This window comes from Tripterygium wilfordii, chromosome 4 (genome assembly GCF_013401445.1).
Source record: "Tripterygium wilfordii isolate XIE 37 chromosome 4, ASM1340144v1, whole genome shotgun sequence".
Lineage (NCBI taxonomy): Eukaryota > Viridiplantae > Streptophyta > Magnoliopsida > Celastrales > Celastraceae > Tripterygium > Tripterygium wilfordii.
The window spans coordinates 15,520,895-15,542,361 of record NC_052235.1 but is presented as its reverse complement, the minus strand read 5'-3'; the positions used below and the strand labels follow the sequence as shown (position 1 = coordinate 15,542,361).

The window sequence follows — 21,467 nt, the reverse complement described above, 5'->3', positions numbered from 1 at the left end:
TATAAAAACTGTGCTGGACATTGATACAGTTGAGGGATTGGTATAACAAGTGGGTCGTCGGTCAACCACGAGTTTAATTTAACAAGTGAAAATATATTAATATGAAAAATAATGCTAAAAAACAATAATAATAGCATATGATCGTCAATAAAAAGATCTAAGAAATTAAAAAATTAAGTTCATATCACATATCTAATATTGAACAATACACCCAATACATATACAAATCAAGTTTCACATCAAAAATTAACAATATATAACAAATAATTCAAAAAATATTTTAAAATATTTAGAAAAAACCATCCAGTTTTTTCGACACGGTTCAACGTTTTAGCTAAACCATGCCAACTTGTTGGCCGGTTAATCAATTTTACAGTTCAACCGATCAATACAAACCATGTACACTCAAAAGGTTTTGAATTCGATTCCCACAAGAAACAATATTCTTATGATCACGCGTAGGATTTTGATCCATTTATCCCGTTGTTAAATGAGAAATTTATGTACGTGTGAGCGTGTAGAGTCTCGTTCTCGGTTTAAAAACAAAGGGGGAAGAAATAAGAACTTATCAACTACTGAATGAGTTGTGTAAAGAACCAAACGAAGAAAAGAAAAACCACACAATGTTGAGTCACTAAATTCCAGGTTGGTGCAAAGAGAGAGAGAGAGAGCCAAGGGGCGTATTAATTGGTTTTTGTCGTGTGGGGTGTCTCCACACAGTAATGTGTAGATGATAGATGAATCCAATGGCTTGGATTTTTGTCCTGGAAATGAGTGGCCATGAAGAGTTGACTGGAACCCTCTCATAGGCTTTTAGAGATTTATGTGGATTTTGATGCGGTGGCTCTGGTTTGCTTCCATATCTCGGAGCAGATAAACTACATCCCCATCCCCAGATAATACCAACCATATTTTCTTGGTCATTTTCTTCTGCCTTCATTATCATCAGCGAATCTCTATGTATGTATGTATGTACGTACGTACGTACGAACTGGGCTCGAGCCCAAATTAGGTATAGAAAAAGAAAACCATTACGCTCACATCTTTTGAGGCCCATCATTGGCTAAGCGAGTGAGCCCAATGGACTACAACGGGCTCTTTGTCCTGTTTGTTGTTGCCCTGTATTACCAGCCTGCATTTTCTTGACCTTCTCCAGTTACTGCCTTCTTGGGCTGTGGCTATGACCCATCCTCCCATGGGTTTGGGCTGTTGTGGGTGTATCTGAGAAAATATTCAGTAGTCCTGCTCTGCCATGTCATATACAATTGTGCTGTACCATAGCAGGATCAAAAGGATCACAATAATTCAATTCATGGGATGTGAGGCCAAATCAATAATCATAGGTAGTTAGGATGCAACTAATTAGTATATAATCCAAATTTGAAATTATTCTCTCGATCAACGTACACCACATCTTGACGTACCAAGATCACTGAATATTCTCTCAATGTTTACTCTCGATGTTTACTCCACATCAGCCAAATTTCACTCAAATTTTGTAATGCTACCCACTTAGTAAATTAGAGTATTAGACCCTAATTTGTGGATAAAAATTGGACCCAACTGTTATTTTCCATTCCTAACTAAAAAATGTGAACATTGGTTGAATAGATTGTAACTAAAGAAATTTGATGATAATAAAATTGATCATGATTACTTTAGGAATCATGGAATTTAATGATATGCTTTCATTGAAGGCACCACAAAAAAGACCATAGATATATCTTCCATAAGCTTAAACTTCAAACCTGAAACTCACTGAGACAACCAGAGACAAGAGACAGAGCTCAGTTCATTCTATAAATGCAAAATCACAGAAGATTACAAATACTTTCTATTTACCTATAAGAATACAGGAGGGGTGTAAAAGAATTGAAATCAGAAAAGTTGGCAACATATGAAGCTCCTGCTTAACCATCATCAATAAACAAGCAGGTTCGAAAAACAAAACATAAGGATCGAGTCCAAAATCATTATTACCGGCCTTCATGAACCTAAAAAAAATCAACAATCCCTTCCTACTTTGCTGATTATTTAATAATGAATCTCCTTTTCTAGCTGTATACTGCTCATACACAAAGATATCATACACAATTGTCTAGTCTTCAAATCCGCAAAGTCGTGATGATTCTTCCATTACATTTTCAACCTTGACGTATTTTTATCGGATAAAGAACGTGTTCATCGCGAAAAGCATCTACATAAGTCCAGACTGTCCAGTATATGGGTTGTAGGCTGGAACGGGCATACCTGAACTGTGAGGGTACATACCGGGTCCATATGGATTACCAAATGGATTTAGGGGCTGCTGTTGTTGTGGACCCATCATCATCATCTGTTGCTGTTGTTGCAACATGTAACCCTGTTGCTGGTTGGACATCATTGCCATCTGAACAGATGGTGGCATAGCTACTGTGTTGGAGGCATAGAAAGGATCGTGTGCTGTTTGTTGCATTGGTAGACCGGCCATTGGTGCTGCCTCCCAGGGATTGTAGCTCGTGGTCTGTTGGTGGCTTCGTCTAATTGCATCGTCGTAGAGGCTATCCAGCGTAAGCTTGTCTAAGCCTCCAGCCTTTTTTAATTCAACACCAGTTGACAACGTCAATAAAAAAGGGGAAAAGTACATTTTGTGTGTAAGAGATATGAGATGACTAGGGAAATAGTACAAGTACCAATTTGCTGGCAGCAGCAGCACCATCATTGGAGCTTGGAGCAGTAACCAGTGCCAATTCCCAGCCCGTAGTTCCATTTGCTTGTACTGGAGCAGTGTTGGTTGGTTGATCAGCTGGAACAATAGCCAGAGCCCAGGCATTTTTCTGTTCTAATTCTGATGCAGCTGCAGGAGCTGGATCATCCAAAGTCTGCAAAACCATGAAGTTAAGTTAAAATAGGAAATAATCTATGAGTTCTCGAAAACACGAGACAAAGACTAACCAACAAATCGGTTGGTTCAGCAACAGGAGCAGGTGCTGCTACTTTCACCGGCTCAGGAGGAGGAGGTGGTGATGGTGGACGTTCCTCCTGCACCTCAGCAGGCTTTTTGTATTCTATAGCCAAGACTTCTTTGGGTGAAGAAATTTTATTGTCGACGACCTGGTAAGTTAAAAGTGATCAATCAGGTGATAATTGTTGCTGGTAGTCTCCATCGCAACCGGGTAGAAATAAGCAACCAAGTAGATATTTAAAATAAAACTGGACACTATATTCTTAAAAAAGGAAACTGCAAAGATCATTGCAGAGAACTACAAAAAAGAACGGCGGAGTATCACTGCAAAGAGTTGCATACTTCAAAACGACATTAAACGTGAAACTCCACAAAAGGAATTAATATGGAGCACTATGCAGAGTTTGATCCAAAACATAACATGCTGCAACAGCTGCATGCAACTCTTAACGAAATCTACATTAGCAACTTTGACTGGCCAAAAAGAGATTTAGATGTGCATACTCCTGCCTGATCATCTCCAACTTTATTCATAAGAGTGGTACAATGCTCGTGAACTTAGGAATATTATGCCCCGGCTCATTCACAATTAATCAATTTAATAAAGCATTCTTGTTTTACCAACAAACTAAATTCCTAAGATGTCCCTAATTTTCATTATGCGCCACTCAACAAGCAGTTTTAATAGAGTCAACGAGCATACCTGACCCTTACGAGCAGTTGACATCCGTGGGGCTTCACTCACATACTCTTCCATGGCTTGTAAGAATGATGGAGGAGGCTACATTATTGACACAATTAGCCAAGGAGAACATTGAAGAGAATCATATTAAAAACTTGAAAAAAGAAAGTAAAATTGGTTCCCAATGAAAACATGTGTGCTAACTCAGACCTGCTCAATCTTGATAAATCTTTCCCCACGTCCAACATCAAGATTCTTACATATTTCATAAAATTCTGACAGTCTCTCGGCCTGAAAGTTGAAACAATCATAAGAGTTGCCCATTATATATAAATTATATTCATCAAATGGAACATAAGTAGTCACCAGACGATTAGGCCAAAATGGAATTACCTGCTGTCCAGCCCTCCTGTATATATCCAGTGCCCTCATAGCATCATTGCGTTGCATCTCAAAGAACTGTCATTATCAATAGTTATCATACGTATTTGATCAGTAGAATAGCCAAGCTTCTAATTACATAAACAAAGATAGGTGGTTACCTTGTCAACCAAATTAACTGTACCATCACTTATGGCTTGATAGATTTTCATGCTTTCAGAAGCAACCTATGTGCATTAATAATTGACCAAGAAATAACAGAATACAGTCAGTAAGAAGTGAACACCATCTCCACATCCATTCAGCTGATATTGTGGAAAAACATGATGTAGTAAAAAAAAATAAACTCACCATTGTCAGTGCTAACTGAATAACAATGTTATTGACTGCTGCTCCTTGCGGCTGCACACAAAATCATGAGTGTTTCCCACATAAGAAAAGAAATACGCAGGGGAAAAATCACTAAAAATTTGCTATTAATTGATATTAACGTGCTTATTGTCAAGTACAAACAATCAGGCAACAATGCTGAGACAAAAGGTCTCTCTAATAAAGTTTGACAAAAAAACTTACCTGACAGCCAAGTACACGGAAAAGGAGCTGTTGCAAAGATGGTAAATGCTCGAGAAGTTCCGTGGTATCCAGATCTTTGGTTCTCTGCATCAAGCTTTCACCAATCACTTCTCTGTAATATTAGGCTTTTTAAACTATAATGGTACTGTGATCACTTATGCTACTGGACGTAGATAAAGACCAACTAAGGCTTGTCATCAACACTTCACTGACACAATTGGGAATTGTGAGAGTGTTTAATCGATTAAAGAATTAAGAAGATAGAGGACGAGAGTCTAAAATTTCACAAATCTAGCAAAGGAACGGTTATGATAGAGCTAGAGAGTCATCAGAACTTCTAAAGAGTAATCCATATGATACGAATACGTTAAATATATCCATAGCATGCCAAGATAAGCTGCCGTTTCGACAAAGAGAATAAATTGATATACAAGACACCTTTCCATATAAGGGCTACCCAAAGCAAATTTGACTCAGCATCACTAATTTCAAGATGTATCTTGTTTCTCTTAGCCTTTTCCTTTCTTGGCTGCATCGGAACTCAACCTACTTGATTGGAATCCAACGCATAATTGATGCCAAATATGCCCAAAAAATTGCCACCATAGATTGAAAGTAGTATCAACATTTCAAATTCAAAAGCCAAATGATGCATGAGACTAAAAGATAAAATTACTTACTGGCCGGTCCATCTCAACATCAAACTTCAACACACGAAAGCATTCCAGCCTTTCCTCCAAAAATAGGGCATATGTACGAACCCAGGCAGAATAATCCCATGCTGAACAGCATAAGAATATAAATTTTGTTAAAATATAATGCTTCATTCTGACGAAAAACTTTGTTTAGCCAAAGAGAACATAAGACGTCATTCCAGCTTGACCAATATTCATCCCCATAAAAAAGGTTCCTCCTAAAGAATTTATGTACCGTTAGCGCTAGAATCATCCTTGAAATGAGCCATATTGAGCATGTGATTTCTGCTTCTTCCGTAATTAATGATCTCTTCATGGAATGTGGGGTCCACTTCCCTCAGTGCGCGATGAATTACAATCATTGTTTTCAATGCAACCTAAAAACAAACGAATAGTCAATTAAAGTGTCAAACAACTCCTAGCAAAGCAACACTTGCACATCGCTACACACATAAACACACACCAACAAACACATCTTATATGCATATGAAACCTCTCAAAGCATCAATTTCTTAAACTACTAACTGGCCAACAATTAATCATGAATCCTGCGCACGGCCATCAAGCCAACTGCCCTATTTATTCAGAAAGGAATAGAAACCAGGTTATCACCATTGTGAATATTAATATCATGTGTGAGGGTAAGAATAGCTTATATTCAAAAGAAAAGCCACCCAAATGAACTCTGCGGTAAATAGTAACAGATACTTGATTGGCCTCTCCTTGCCCATGTTGTTCTTGCAAATAGTCAAAAATGGATAACAAATTAAAGGCAACAAACACACATAACATGTCAAAGGTGTCGCATGAACTGCTACAATGAGAAATTTCTTAAAATCTCTGATGAGAATACATCTTCGCCACAAAATCCACTCAATAACGTCTTGTTTTCTAACTGGCCAATGCATTGATGATGAAGAAGGTAGTGAATATTTTACTTCCAGAATCTCCTTTCCTGTCTATGTAGCTCAATAGTTTTTCTTACTTATTTTTATATCAGATCTTTAATGAAGTAAAGGAAAGGGGAGTCCCTCATTGATATTCATTTAGTTAACAAAGGTATTTCTATAAATGTAAGGACGATTTTAATAATTATCCAGTTAAGTACATTCTTTGTGCCAAATACATACCGCCCAGTTATGTGTCTTTTTTAACCGTCTGGCAAGTACATGGATGCAATATGCCACATCAGCACGAGGTCTGGTAGCCGAAACAGCAGCAAAAATAGCTGAAAAGAGAAATAGACACAATGTCATAAGCTTCCCTTATTCACTGTCAACTTCTATGGGAATACCACATTAATTACAATTATATAATTGAATACTGTCATAGACCACCCACCTCTAATGTGTTTTTCCCTTGCAGGGCGCTCATAGTGATTAGTAGCCTTAACTATGGCAATGTCCAATTCCTGCAAAGTTAAATACTCCAGCAAAAAGAGTCAAACATTTCCACGGTGGAAGTAACATCAAACGAATTACATTTAAGCTGCTTATACCTTGTAATCACTATTGACTTTGGCTAAAGAAACAGTGGTCGTGTCTTTGAGCGCACCAAGTGCCTTCCGAATACTCTTCTGAGTACCACCTCCAGACATTCTCTCTCCCTCAGTCACAAAAGTCTAGAATTACACATCAACAAATGATGTTATTCCCGAGTTCGTATATCCACAAACTACCCAATACAGTCCTTCTATTTCAACCATACATAACACAACAAAATCCCATTAATGAATACAATCTAAACCCATTTCAGATGAGCTGGAATTGCTATATATATCAACAGTTGATATCTTTTAATAATACAAGTGTATACAAATTAAGATCCAGTTGTTTGGGCATCCAATTACTACACACAGAGCATCATCAATTCTCAATACTCTGAATCAGCAATCAAACTAAACAGAAATAACTGAAAGATCATATGCCAATCAATACAGAATCTCTTAATTCTATCAATCAAGACAAAGATACAAAAGAAATAGAATGAAAATAACTCAAGCAAATCGTCTCAGAATCGGATGTTATATAACGTACGGTGATTAAAACCAAAAACCAATAAAAAGAAAGACATACACTTTTGACTTGAACGATTAAAAGATCTCTCCCCCAAATGAAAACAGAGGATCCCAAATCCCTCTTAATCAAACGAGCACCTTTACCGTCGAAATTCGAGATTTTGAAAACAACCCAACAGCATACACGCAGATACATGCATGTATGTCCACATATATGTGTGTATATATAGATAAAGAGCGAGATCAGAGAGGTGGGTAAACCTGAAGCAGAGAATCCCAGAGAGAGAGAGAGAGGGGTGAATGGTCGGGTCTCAGAACGAGCACACAAAAGAAGAAAAGTAGAACCAGAAGAATTGAGCTGTGGATGGAGCTCGGTTTGGTTGGGTCGTCGGCGTCGTAGACAATTACTGCGTTAATTAAATATGGTTCCAATTATACATACAAATACATACTCTCTCTCCTGTCTCCCTGTCAGTCTGTGGTGTCAGAATACGGCATTGTAATAAGAACATGTACATACTGCTGCACCCTAAAAGGTTAAATCTGAGAAACACTCCTCTGCGGTGCGTATCATGTTTTTCTTTCGGTCTACCAATGAGGTTTTGACACGTTGTCATTCTTGTCTGTTGACTAAATCCCATTACTATTTTACAGAAATAGCGTTAATATTACTATTGTATAAATCAAATTATCATAAAAAATTTAATTTCACAATAAAAGGGTAGTAGCTGCTGTAGCCTGCAGGCGGATCCCCATATACATAGATAAACAACGTCCCATGCATAAAGTTCTCAGTGTGGTTGGTGTTGAAGACATGAAAGATGTGCAATAATTTATCCCCACATAATATGTAGAGATATTATTTTTAAGAATTGAACTTGTAAACTTTAAGTTGCACCCCAATAATTCTATCACTGGATTCACATGTTATCCTAAAAAAATATAATTTGATTAATGCTCCAAATAAATCATGTATCTATTTGATGAGAAAACTAATATTACAAATTATAATACCTTCCATTTTAATTAAGGGGAAAAAAAGAGAGAAAAGAATAACTAGAAAAGGCGCCAAAATAGGCAAAGTAGTTGACTTTTTCTTTTTGCCCAGTTAGAAGGACATGATGGAGTAAAAAAACAAATATTATCCGTTGATTCAAGGATAGGGATGTAAGCTTAGGCTAGGTCTGTTTGTAGGTGATCATTTACCTTTTTATCCCTACAATTCATTTTTTTGCTAGATTGGGTAATTTTGATTTATGACAACTTCACAGTTCACAGTTACTAATTGCTTCTTCTTGGAAAAGTCAAAGGTCATTTTTTTTATAATAAGTTGTCAATTTTTGAACACATTAACCTACTTGCCTGCCCTTAGTTTTGTATTTTATTACGGGTACGGTCCTTACTATTTTTTAGAATTTTAATTTATTTTAAAAGAGATAAATGGATAGACATTCACATACTTCAATTAGCACGGCACCGTTTTAGGTCTCATTCCCATCCCGTTCGATTTCCATCTCACTCCCTGCATAATTGTCAATTTTAACACTGATCATTGAGATGTTAATATATTAATACTCTTGTAGAGACGAGGGTAGGGTGGGATCCCATCCCATCTTTTTGGGATGAGGTTAGAAGAATTCTCCTATTAATACGTCCAAAATTAACAAATTCTTTCTAAATGAACAAAATTGATACAAACAAAACTTTAGGTGATTAAATTGACATATTTTGATTTTCAATGACTAAATTGGAATACGTACAATATTTCAGTGATCACAAATTCTATTAATCCTTATATGATATATTACAATTTAGATATGGAATATAAGTTTAAAAATAGACCTAAAAGAGAGGGGAAAGAGGTAAAATAAATATATGGCAAAAATAAATTGAAAATGGAGAGTATGGTAAATAAGATGGAGATCCAGGGGTATTTTTTGTTTTGTAATAAGTGCTCATGTCAATGGTAGGTGCCAGGTGGAAGACAGCTCAACATCCAGCAACGACATCTAATTGAAGCATTTTCCACCAGTAAAAAGACGATCGTACCCTTCATATTAAAAATTGAGAAAAGAACAAAAGAATCCATGGAACAGCCACATCTGTACTGTGAGAATTCCCACTCAACTCAAGGTGCAGCTTTTGTCGTTTTGAAGGATCCTGTGTTGCTTCCTTTCAAGTATGAATCTTGTTTTGGGCATCCACCTTTCCAAGTTGGATCCAATGAAGAACTCATGTAAGAGCCAACCATCTGGAAACATTTTTGTGTTCTAAACTTTAAGAGAAGAATCTACTAACTCAATTGGTGTAGTTGAGATGTCAAATCGGTTTTGGATTGGACAAGTACTCGTGTTTACGAAATATTTACATGTCTGGACCCTAATTCGGATTGGTTTAAATCCGAGCAAGTAAATCGGACAATAACCTAATCTTGATTAGGGTCCGAATAAGTAAATCAGACAATGTTTCTGTGTTTGGACCTTGACTCATTTTAAAATCGGACAAAAATTTTATATTTGGACCCAAATTTCGAATATATAACTTATATTCAAACTTAATTTAATCTGAGTCGGATAAATTCGGTCATTCGGAGTGGACATAATCTTGCCACCCCTAATCACCACACCATTAGAAGGGGGTCAAGAAGGAATGAAGGCAAAATGAAGGGGACAGGAAAAAATGCCACACAAATCTACTTCTTGTTATTATTTTTTTGCTCAGGACAATATTTTACGAGTATTAACGAATAATTTATAATTTATACCCTTGTTAGAAGATCTGACTTTTTATGCCATTGTGCCATGAGCTCAAATTTTGTCCAATTTATTCCGTCGTCAAAGTGGAAAATGTATGTACGCGAGAGTCTTAACTCATATAGGATCTACACAAGTAAGGTTGTGTGGTGTTCTTTGTTTAAAAAAAAGCGATGAGTAGTAATACTCATTAACTAGATTTCAGTTTTGAGAATTTATGGGACATCAATCAGAGCCACCCAACAAACACATGGTGGGTGTCAAGAGTGACTCACCAATCATAATCTGACAGCTCAACCCTCAAAGATACATACATATATACATACAAATGTACTGAACATCATATGACAAAAAAGGCAGTTGATTGTTTCATCTGCTGAATAACATTATTATCATACCAGATATAATCTTCTCTCTCACAAAGAGAGGAAGCAAGAGAAGGAAATATAACATGGCCTTGTCTTAAATTTGCAAGGTCCTGATACTGTCTGTACAAGAAGAGTTTCAAGAGAAAAAAAAATAATCTCTTCCGCTGGTTTATGTCTACAGGACCATATGCCAGAACCGCATAAAAGATGTACAGCAGCCATGTAAAATATAGTCTATACTTTGGTTTTCATTGAGAACGGCCAAGAGGAGCCATTTCTACAAAGGGAAAACAATCCGAAAAAAATTTTAAAAATGAAAAATGCTTTCTGGGTTTCTTCCAGAAGATCGAGATGCTTATTAATGATAGCGAAATGGACAAGAAGATCTTGAATGGATTTGAATGTAGGGGGACGGCCATGGTTGTGATATTCAGCCCTTGAGGAGTCCAAATGACTCCACGGCGTCACGAATATCAGAACTGCTCCACTCTTCAGGTGTCTGAACAACGTTGGGGGTATCGAGTGAGATCACATCCGACAAAGGGTAGCTTCTGTTAGCATGGAATTCCTTACTAGCATTGCTACAAACTCCCTTCAAGATAATGCTTTTGTGCATCCCACCAAGTAACCCTTCGTAATCTGTGTCTCCGCATTCTCCGACAAAAACCACCATCTTTGCCAACTCCACACCCCATCGAACATATAGGTACCTGAAAAAACATCAATTTTCATCATCTGACATAAACATGGATTCATTGACCTTAAAAGGTTCGACTGTTCAAGTGAAAGGTTCATAATTCATGTTTTTTAGGAATTACAACATCAAGAGATAATACTGAACCATGAAATTAAGAAACGATTTACCTGACTGGCTCTTCCTTTAGATGAAACGAGTACTAAGTTATGATGCTCGATTATAGAAAGATAGATAGTTATTGCGAAAATTGAGCACAACATTTAAGCTAATAACTTAAATAAATAAAGAAACCTGGTGGAAAAATAATATACCTGAGAGCTTGGGAGCGAGATGATAATGCAGGAATCACATTCAGCCTTGTCCCATTTTGGCAATAGATTACATGGCAACGCAGAGCTTGAATTCTCAGAACCTTGCGGAGTTCTTTAACCGTAGGAACCTGAAAGGAAAATAGACGAGGCTGCATCATTACACCTTCCTGGGGAAGACAGTTCAGAGTTCAGACTGCTAAATATTATAAAGTCTGCCTCAAAAACTTGCCCTCAATATCATAGCCAAATATATGTCAATTTTCGAGAGGAAGTCATACAGAAGTAGTAGAACGAAGTAAAAGGAAGTTTACCAGTTCCGGTTTATGCACTTTGAAAGCATAACAGTAATTAGCTGAAAGTTGTTCAGTAGCAGTAATAACCTTCTCGTCATTCACAGCCCTTTTATCATTCACTGAAGCTGCCCACCGAACCAAAGTCTTCCTCAAACCTTCTCCACCCCATCGGTAATCAATATGTGAGTGGTAATAGAAGTCAATAACAATGCGACCATCCTCTGGATTAGTTGGATAATAGAGATCGCTACCACTATTGCAAATAAAAGCATCAAAGTCACAAGGGGTGAAACCCCCGGAGACAAGAAATGATTGTATCTCAGACATGGTCAAGGACGTTGATAATATGAACCCTATAGAGCCTTCTGTCCTTTCCTTTTCTACCGCCTCAAAAATCTTTTTAGTGGCTTCAATAAGGCCTTCAATGGAATCACAATCCGCAGCAATGACAAATAGATTTTTCCTCCTCCTCAAAGCTGGAAACTTGCCACTGTTGGTATTTGAATCAGCTTTATCTGGGGACCCAGCCTTCCGGGTATCCTTTTGAATGCCCTTTGACCATGCCAAAACAGCATTCTCCAATTTAGTCTTTTTATCAGTAGAATTTCCTTCAGATTCAAAATTATCATTTCCACTAGCTCCACTTTTGTCACCATCCAATGAAAAGTTCAAATTCAAAGACATATCCTGTATATCTCTCAATGAATCACCAGGTGAATCTGATTCTGAATTTTCTTCTCTGTCGTCACTTCTTTGCCATTGCGGATACCTAGGTTTACAACTGGCAATTCGAGATAAGTAAGTTTTGCAGTGCTCTGGCCATGAAAACAGGTGAATATTCTTCAAACCATTATGCCTACATCTTGCCCAAAGCTGCTTATCCGCAACAAGCTTTAGGAGAGCATCAGCTATGGATTGCTGATCATGAGGATCAATGAGAAGCCCATTGTCAAGTACCTGCAAGAACATCTCTAATCAACTAAGAAAATCATAGTAGAACTTATTCCAACTATAACCGTAATAGATTCTACATTTCTACTCCCTAATCAATATGTTACACCAAGGAAGCGTACCCGATGTATATCAACAGGACCTCCGTTTTTTGTAGCAACAATGGGCAAACCATGAGCAGCTGCCTATTCAATAAAAAAAAAAAAAGGTACCTTAGATACTAATAAAAGAAGTACTTTACATCAAGTTTTGGAATTTTACTAATAACAAGACAAAATTTAACAACATAAATCAAGTAAGCTGGACAAGTAGTAGAGTTCATTAGTATATAAGGTTCACCTCGATTAAGGTGAGCCCAAACGGCTCGATGAAAGCTGGGTTAATGAAAACACCCTGCACAAAGGTAGGTCAAGAGTGAGAGAACTAACAAGAAAACCTGAATCTGCAAGCGCGAGCATATATATATATATATGGCTTAACGGATGAGGAGGAACAATACAATAAATTGTTTACTACTATAACTAGATGTTCCAGTCAAATGTTGAATTCACAATAGACACCAAGATTAAGGGCAACAAGTGACTCTTAACAGTTTTCAGTAGCACACAGCCACGTATCAAACTTCTGTTTTCACAAACTGGATCGTTGTACCAATAACAAACAGTACGGACAATTTTATTACAAAAAGGTGTTACAAGTATAGAGCAGTTAACAGTAGAAGCTGGCACTAAGAATCTAAGATGATAAAAAGGAAACAAAATTAAAAGAAGAAAATGAAGGCAGCTAAATCCAAATTTTAAAAGGGAATGAATAGTTATGATTCTTTAATATTTTACCACTTTTTCCTATGTGAATCTTTATCAAGGAAATCATCTCAGTCCAACCTGACACAAACAACGTACCTTTGTCTTTGCTGCTAGGCGATAGATATCAGGAACATCAGATTGTTTGTGATGTTTAGGGTACGCCACTTGGCCATACAGATCATATTTGTCAATAAGCTTTAGTACTGAAAGAAGCACAGAAGCATTTGTGCTAGACATTTCATCAATTCCGTCACGATTACCCATGATGAGTGTCTACAACAAAATATATAAGCAAAACACTATGTCAACAACACTGATTATTTGAAGGTACTTCAATTGAATATTACGAGATTGAACATACAAGGTTGGCAAGATCTCTTAAAGGGCGGCATTCTCCAAATGCCTTGACCAAAGTCATGATGTTCTTTTTGGGATCTGGCCTAGCAAGGGCAAGTATCATTGGCTTGCGAGGATTGGTAAAGAATCGCATTATCTGCAGAAAGAAAAAATTGAAAATTGGCATCAGTATAGTGGCTGAAAAAGACGTGGTTTCTAAACAGAAAACTAAGACCAGCAGGCTTGATGCATAAGGGAAAACTAAAACCTCAGTCCAGATGAGGGGATCTGGAGAAGTAGGGTGGTCTTCGTTCCATTCGGTGTCACCATCCATACCAGCTTCTTGTGGAATAATATGATGAAACTCCATTCCAGGAGGAATAACCTGAAATGAACTAATTAGTAAAATAGGGCCTCTGAACTACAAAGGAATTTTCTTAGTATGACGTCTCCATATTGACAGGGCACAAAGTTCGATAAAGTATAAAAGGTAACTCAAACCCTGTTACAAATCATAAGATCAATGTTGCAGGCCATTTTGTTACAATGCCAGAATGTCAAATTTCCCTACCACAGCAACCAGTTTTAGACAGGAACTATCAATCAACCAAGATCGATGCAAACCCCAATCCATCCTAATTGGTTCATCAACCACAAAAACATGTAGAAAAACAAGATATTCTTTTATCAATGGATGGTGAGGACAGGGTAATTTATTCAAGACATCAGAACACTGTTTTTCAAACACCAAGAAAAGCAACAACAACATCAAACAGGAAAAAAAAGAAAAGAAAAAGAAACTACTTACAGCCATGCGAGGCATGAACCTTCCATAAGAGCTCACATTGCGCCTGATTCTCGCTCGTAGTTTACGCTCCAGTACTGGATCAAAAGCATCATACAGTCTCCATTGCTCCTCTATCTCCTGTCTGGTGCTAGTTATGACTATTTCAGAAGAGTCAAGGGATAACTCTTCAGCCTCTATTCTGCGCATTATTTTGTATGTTTTGTTTATTTCATCCCTCGACAATCGACCTTGTTTCAGAAGTTGTTCCAATTTATCTCGGCCAAGAGAGTGGCCAGTGAAAAGCATAGGCACATTCAAGGCACCAGAAAGAAGAGCAGCAGAGTCGCCTGCATCTGCATAATGCCCATGGATAGCAACAGGCCACACTGGTTTCCCACAAGCAATTTGCTCCCCCAGAACTTTGGACATCTGTATGATGTGGTTAAGTGCACCATCTACGAACTCAGGGATGTGAGGCCAGAGGTGTTCCTTAGCAATATACTTATCTCTTGGCCCAAATGGTATACGAACAATATAAGCACCACTACTCTCCCCCATCTCCTCATTAAAATCTTCTGAATTTCTTAAGGTCAGCATCTCTGTTGGTTCCCCATAGCTCCAATCCACTTCCGGTGATGATACTTGCCTGGTTAGCAAATCAACCCGATACACCCCTGGTGTTGACCCCAATGCCCTTGCAAGTTCGACAACATATTTCACCTAAGAATTATGAAATTTTTAGGACTACTCAGTTATGAATAACCAAAACAAATCACATAACAAAAATTGAGAGGGAGTATCTATAAACATTAAATAAATGAGCTACTACCAAATATTACCTGACCTCCCGTATCAGAATCACGACCAAGCTCCATATTTTCACCGCGAATAAGGCCATGGATGCTGCATGGATACTAAATGTCAAAAATAAATAAAGAAAATCACGCAAGAGAGAGAAGTTTATTCAGCCTAACACTGAGCGATAGATACACATCAATGATTATATGAACATGTTTTATTTGTAAATATTTCCATACAACACTATCTAATCACCTTAAAGTTCTCTTCATGATCACAGTTAAAAGCTAGAGCAATAAAGTTCAGTTCATGCCTTATTAGTACAATGTACAGTTTTTTCCCCTTCTGCTGACTAGCCCACATCTCCATCGCTTCAACAGAATTAAGACGAGGCAATTTGCCTCTGTTGCTCTCACCATGAGCAGATACATCACTGATTAGATCTCCTTTCTCGCCCTCTGATAAGTCTTCAGACATATCTGCAGTAGCTTCTCTGCGGCCTTTTTCACGTTCAATACGACGTTTAGCATTCCTTTGGGCCAGATCTCCCTCAAGCTACACAAGAACCTCAAATTATGTTACTAAAAAATCATATAAAGTAGCCAAACGTTATGAAATTTAAGTAGGAAAACAACGTTATGAGGCTTGGTTGATTAGAAAGTAAAGACACGGTACAGCAGACAGAACTGTTATTTACAAACAAGTATGTGATGGTACAGCCGGAAATAAGATCAGTGACAATATATTAAATGCGAAAATACAAATTTAGATCATTACAAGTTTCAATAACTCACATGCACAAGGCTCTCACAATAGAAGCTCCTATGTTGCAGTGAAGCTACTTTACCACTAAGCCACGTGTTCACACTTACAAACTTATATTCCGACAATAAGGTAGTAATATAGAAACATCAATTATGACAAAATTATATTCCGACGATTTTTATCCCTCCAAAAATGTAAATTGTAAAAAAGCATGCAAAGTTGTTAAAAGACACTAAATTTAGCCCGCGTGCGCCTTCAAGCCTGCATTTTTTGAAATCTTAGAGGACGATGCCCTGCACTCAAACTCAAATGATAATTTGCAATCACATGAAGATCAATTTCATGCATAAGCAAAATAGCAAATGCAGATTAAGACCTTTTATAACTCTACATTAATCATCAAATATTGCATCCTTTACACCAAACACGATTCAATAACTGACCATGCATATCACCGGGAAAGGAAAAAAAGCAAATCAATAACATATCAGCTTGCAAACAGCACCACACCTGATTAGTGTACCAATCAGAGAAACTCAAATATAGAACGAAACAACAGATACAATTAAAACCATAGCACAAATCAAATCTTTTCAGAATGAAAAGGAAACAATATAAAGAGAGAAGGAACCTGCTTCTTTTGACGAGCAAGGTTCCAAATCCTCCAACACAAGTTCTCCAGCCTCGTATTCCTCTCCTGGGGACTCCTCGTTGCCTGGGCCTGCCAATACAAACATGCGCATAAAAACACATATAGAGACAGATGTATATGCAGAAATGCATATAGATAGCCAATTGATAGAGAAAGAGAGACAAAACCCGAAACAGAGATCGTATACAGAAATGTGAATAAAAGTAGCAGAACAAGAATCCCACCCGAACCCACGAGCGGTGGAGATCGGTCTCATCAAAGCCGGTGATAACTTCCTCGACGAAGTAACGGGTGGGGCTGAACCTGCCTCTCTCTCTTAGCAAAAGAGACGATTTTGCTTCATCAAGCGGAGGACCCACGTCAAGAATTGCTTCCAAGTAGCTGTTTATCCAATCATTCCCCGCCATTCACCTCCTCCTTCTTGCTCTTCTTCTGGTTCTGGTGTTTTCTCGGCAATCACGTTGTGTTGTAATAAAAGGACGAAGTTTTGGACTGAATTCGGACAGAGGTGAGAGCACTTGAAATGGTGTGGAGAATAAGAATAACCGGCAGTGAAGGTCAGTGTGGGGTTTTAGCAAATTGAAAAATGAACCCCATAATTTTGTTTTATTTATTTCCTTTTCATTTAGTTTTATTAAATTTGATTATTAATTTTTTTCAATACTAATAACGATCCCAACAATTGTTATTACAGTCATCCCAGTTATCGAATTATACGCACAATATTTCAAATGCATCATGTGGAATGTGTGGAGCCCACGAATTCACTTGAATCATGTATGTTCAACTCAACAACTCGGATAATTGAGATTATCCCAACTGTTGCAATCTTTATCAATTTCGGATTTTTTATGCATTATTTAGCTTAGACATAGTAAATTCACAAAATTATATTATATTATACAGTATTATTTATTATTTTGATTGTTATTTAATGATTAAGATATTGTGGGCATGGCATATATTTGTTGCTCATTTAATAGCAAAAATTATAATGAAAATGAGTCCTTAAATTTGAAATAATTTCTCAGATCAAATATAGAGGTACATGTGCTGATGTGCATGCTTTCCTTTTTTTTATTTCAATAAATAATTTAATTCAATTTAATTGAATGTGACAACTTGCAATCGAATTTATTAAATTAAATTTTAGGTTTTCTTTTTTTGAGGATCAAACACCAAAATCATTAATCCACCTTGATAATTTATTTAATTATTGAAAAATTGGGGTCATTATTTTAACGTTGGGAATAGATTCTCCTATCTACTAGTCCTATTAGATGCTTACGCTAAAACCCTATTAAAGGAAAAGGAACCAATTCCTCTATTTTTCAAATAAATAAATGAATGCAAGCAAAAATGCAAAAGCGACAACAAATTTGAAATCAAAAGGTTTTTAGTTCGATTCCTACTAAGATCAATACTCATGTGATCACGTGATGAGTTTGTTTCAACTTACCATGTTATTAGGTGAAAAATTTATGTACGAACGGGTTTGATGACCCGAGTTTAAACGCATATCAAGTGTTTAAAAGACAAACATTTTATGATGTGATTATCGGTGTATCAAAAAAGTGTGTCAAAGGGATTTAAAAATTAATTGTAAATTGATCCAAAGCAATTAATTGTCTCTTATTTTCTTTTGTGAGCAAGTAATTAAATGGGATTTAATGATTAAATAAGCAAGCTTTGGAATCATTCTTGTAATATGCTTTTATTGGTATAATTACCAATTTGCTTCACAAACAAGTCTCTAAAGTGCATTTCGCTTTTATGTTCATCAATGTTTTTGGAAAACCAAAGGGCAATTTTAAAATTTTAATAAAATATGAAAAATGTCAATAATTTTGCAATTTTAGTTAAAATGATGTGACAAGTAGTCATGTATATATAAATAAATATATATGTATATAAATATTTTATATGAGCATTGAGCAATGCATGTGAAATATGTATGCATGAATGAGTCATTGTCATTTTGTATAATAACATTAAAAAGGTGTGAAATATGAACATGCATGGAAATTATTTGTTGGTTTCTTCTTCCAAAGTTGACGGACAAAAAGAATACTTACATGTTGCATGTGCCGCCTTTTGATCTTGAAACCCTTTCATGCCAATAATTTGGTCGGTCTTACCTACATTGTACTAAATAATTGGTCGTCCACAAAATACCTTAATATATTTGTCGATTAAACAACTTATCCACCAATTGTTCTCGTTTTTCCTATTTTGTAATTATCTTTTCCATTAGGTTTTTTATATACATCTCCATATATTACTTGGGAATAACATCTCTATATATTTTAATTGTCTTTATCCCACTGATTATGAGAATTTTGTGCACGAATATTGTTTATCTTTTAGAATCCTCACTTGAGGTATCTTTCGTTAATTGTGTTTGAAGATACAAATATATAATATTTCACGATTTAACTCATAATTGATTTAATATCTAATTTCTTATGTAATAAAATTTTTATCTATTAAAATACGAGCCACTAGATTATACCTAAAAAAAATATTTTCTTAAGAAAAATTACTAGTCAAAGGGATGTATAAGATTCACTTATATATTTTTTAGATTTGGGTATCCATTATTGGGTGTGATTTTGGCTTAGATTTGTTCTAGGTTAATTACATGTAAAAACACCACGTGTCCCGCCAGCAATGCATGCATCTTGAAGAGAATATTCTTCAATTATCCAACAATATTTTTTTTTTGTACCTTTCTTGTATCTTTGAATTTTTTGAAGTCATTATCGTTGAAATTCTCATTTTTTTTATGGAAATTTTATCACCACACCATTAATCTACTATCTTTACACCACTTTTTAATTTTTTATAATTTACATAAATATCCTTATATATAATAACATATTAACCCTTAAACTAAAAATTTGAAATAAATAATTTTACATATTTAATTAAAGACTATTAAGTTTACAATATAATTTTTAAAAGGGGAAAAACAACAAAAAAATATTGTTTTTCCGAAAGAAAAACAACACGATCCTGTCATTTTTCTTCCAAAAAACAACATGCCTTATCATTTTTTTGAAAGAAAAATAACACGACCCTGTCGATTTATGGAGAGATTATAAATCGATAGAAGCTGTCATTTTTTTGCAAAGAAAAACGACGGATGGCTTCGTTTTTTTGCAATTTTTTGTGAAGAAAAATCGACACAATCTCAATGGCATCCCCTTCCAAATGATAGTGGGTAAAAGATGGCTAGCTGCAAGTCGAACTTCGAAAAGGAAAATTAGAGTTTTAATAATAGACGTTTCTATAAATAATAATTGGTTTCACATATGACGTTTATTGGTACCAAGAAACAATTATTGACATTGATAAATAGACATTTCTATAAATATTGATTCCACATATGACGTTTATCAGCACCAAGAAACAATTATCGGTACTAAGAAATGATTATCGACACCGATAAATAGACAATTCTATAAATAATATTTCGTTCCATATATGATGTTTGTTGGCACCAATAAATGATTATTGGCATCAAAAAATTATTATAGACACCAAAAAACGATTCTCGACATCAGTAAATAAACCTTCTATAAATAATAATTAGTTTCACATATGACATTTATGGGCATCAAGAAACAATTATCGGTACCAAGAAATGGTTATTGACATCGATTCCACATATGAGGTTTATTGGCACCAAGAAACAATTACTGGTACCAAGAAATGATTATCGATATCAATAAATAGACAATTCTATAAATAATAATTAGTTCCACATATGACGTTTGTTGGCACTGAAAAACGATTCTCGGCATGTAAATAAACATTTCTATAAATAATAATTAGTTCCACATATGCCATTTATCAGCACCAAGAAACGATTATCGATACCAATAAATGGTTATCGACACTGATTCCACATATGACGTTTATTGGCACCAAGAAAAAATTGCTGGTACCAATAAATGATTATAGACACCAAAAAATGATTATTGGCATCAGTAAATAAACATTTCTATAAATAATAATTAGTTTCACATATGACATTTATCGACACCAAGAAATGATTACCGATACCAAGAAATGGTTATCGACACCAATTCCACATATGACGCTTATTGGCACCAAGAAATAATTATCGGTACCAAGAAATGATTATCGACACCGATAAATAGACAATTCTATAAATAATAATTGGTTCCACATATTACGTTTGTTGACACCCACATATGATTTTTATCGACACCAATAAACGATTACTGATTCCAAGAAATGGTTATCGACACTGATTCCACTTATGACATTTATTGACACCAAGAAACAATTACCAATACCAAGAAATGACTATCGACACCAATAAATAAACAATTCTATAAATAATAATTGGTTCCACATATGACGTTTGTTGGCACCAAGAAATGATTATTGGCACCAAGAAATGATTATCGACATCGAAAAATGATTATCGGCATCGCTAAATAGACATTTCTATAAATAATAATTAGTTCCACATATGACTTTTATCGGCACCAAGAAACGATTACTGATATGATGAAGTGGTTATCGACACCTATTCTACATATAACGTGTATTGGCACCAAGAAACAATTACCGGTACCAAGAAATGATTATTGACACCAATAAATAGACAATTTTATAAATAATAA

The 21,467-nt window shown here is 35.9% G+C and overlaps 2 protein-coding genes across 3 annotated transcripts; both read right to left on the bottom strand.

Moving 5' to 3' along the window:
* Positions 1–1,759: 1,759 nt before the first annotated feature.
* LOC119997379 (putative clathrin assembly protein At5g35200) lies at positions 1,760–7,725 on the bottom strand. 2 transcript variants are annotated; one of them, XM_038844345.1, is made up of 15 exons: positions 7,554–7,725; positions 6,774–6,896; positions 6,617–6,686; positions 6,406–6,503; positions 5,511–5,652; positions 5,261–5,361; positions 4,581–4,664; positions 4,359–4,409; positions 4,169–4,234; positions 4,020–4,085; positions 3,837–3,917; positions 3,648–3,725; positions 2,935–3,093; positions 2,673–2,861; positions 1,760–2,572 (listed from the first exon to the last, which is right to left on the bottom strand). In XM_038844345.1, exons 2-15 carry the CDS (start codon positions 6,870–6,872, stop codon positions 2,198–2,200), a joined length of 1,659 nt encoding a protein of 552 aa, XP_038700273.1. In that variant the 5' UTR covers positions 6,873–6,896; positions 7,554–7,725; the 3' UTR covers positions 1,760–2,197. The 2 variants fall into 2 exon arrangements, with proteins under 2 accessions (XP_038700273.1, XP_038700272.1); XM_038844344.1 differs by lacking the exon at positions 7,554–7,725 and adding an exon at positions 7,351–7,547.
* Positions 7,726–10,490: 2,765 nt separating this feature from the next.
* On the bottom strand, positions 10,491–17,359 carry LOC119997875 (probable sucrose-phosphate synthase 1). Its single transcript, XM_038845104.1, has 13 exons — positions 17,034–17,359; positions 16,789–16,878; positions 15,706–15,947; positions 15,434–15,497; positions 14,616–15,314; positions 14,076–14,192; positions 13,833–13,964; positions 13,568–13,744; positions 13,005–13,058; positions 12,788–12,850; positions 11,733–12,671; positions 11,422–11,549; positions 10,491–11,123 (listed from the first exon to the last, which is right to left on the bottom strand). The coding sequence occupies exons 1-13, from the start codon at positions 17,214–17,216 to the stop codon at positions 10,844–10,846; spliced, it is 3,168 nt and encodes a 1,055-aa protein (XP_038701032.1). The 5' UTR covers positions 17,217–17,359; the 3' UTR covers positions 10,491–10,843.
* Between the last annotated feature and the right edge of the window lie 4,108 nt (positions 17,360–21,467).

Bases quoted from the DNA above. Each gene is read 5' to 3' on its own strand.
- LOC119997875 (XM_038845104.1), bottom strand. From the start codon at position 17,216: ATGGCGGGGAATGATTGGATAAACAGCTACTTGGAAGCAATTCTTGAC. The intron at 15,948-16,788 runs GTTCCTTCTCTC...GTTCTTGTGTAG, and splicing joins TTGCTCGTCAAAAGAAGCAG to CTTGAGGGAGATCTGGCCCA. The intron at 14,193-14,615 runs GTAAGTAGTTTC...AGTTCATTTCAG, and splicing joins GGTTCATGCCTCGCATGGCT to GTTATTCCTCCTGGAATGGA.
- LOC119997379 (XM_038844344.1), bottom strand. From the start codon at position 7,488: ATGTATCTGCGTGTATGCTGTTGGGTTGTTTTCAAAATCTCGAATTTC. The intron at 6,897-7,350 runs GTATGTCTTTCT...GTGTAATTCTAG, and splicing joins TAATCGTTCAAGTCAAAAGT to ACTTTTGTGACTGAGGGAGA. The intron at 2,862-2,934 runs GTTAGTCTTTGT...ATGGTTTTGCAG, and splicing joins CTGAACCAACCGATTTGTTG to ACTTTGGATGATCCAGCTCC.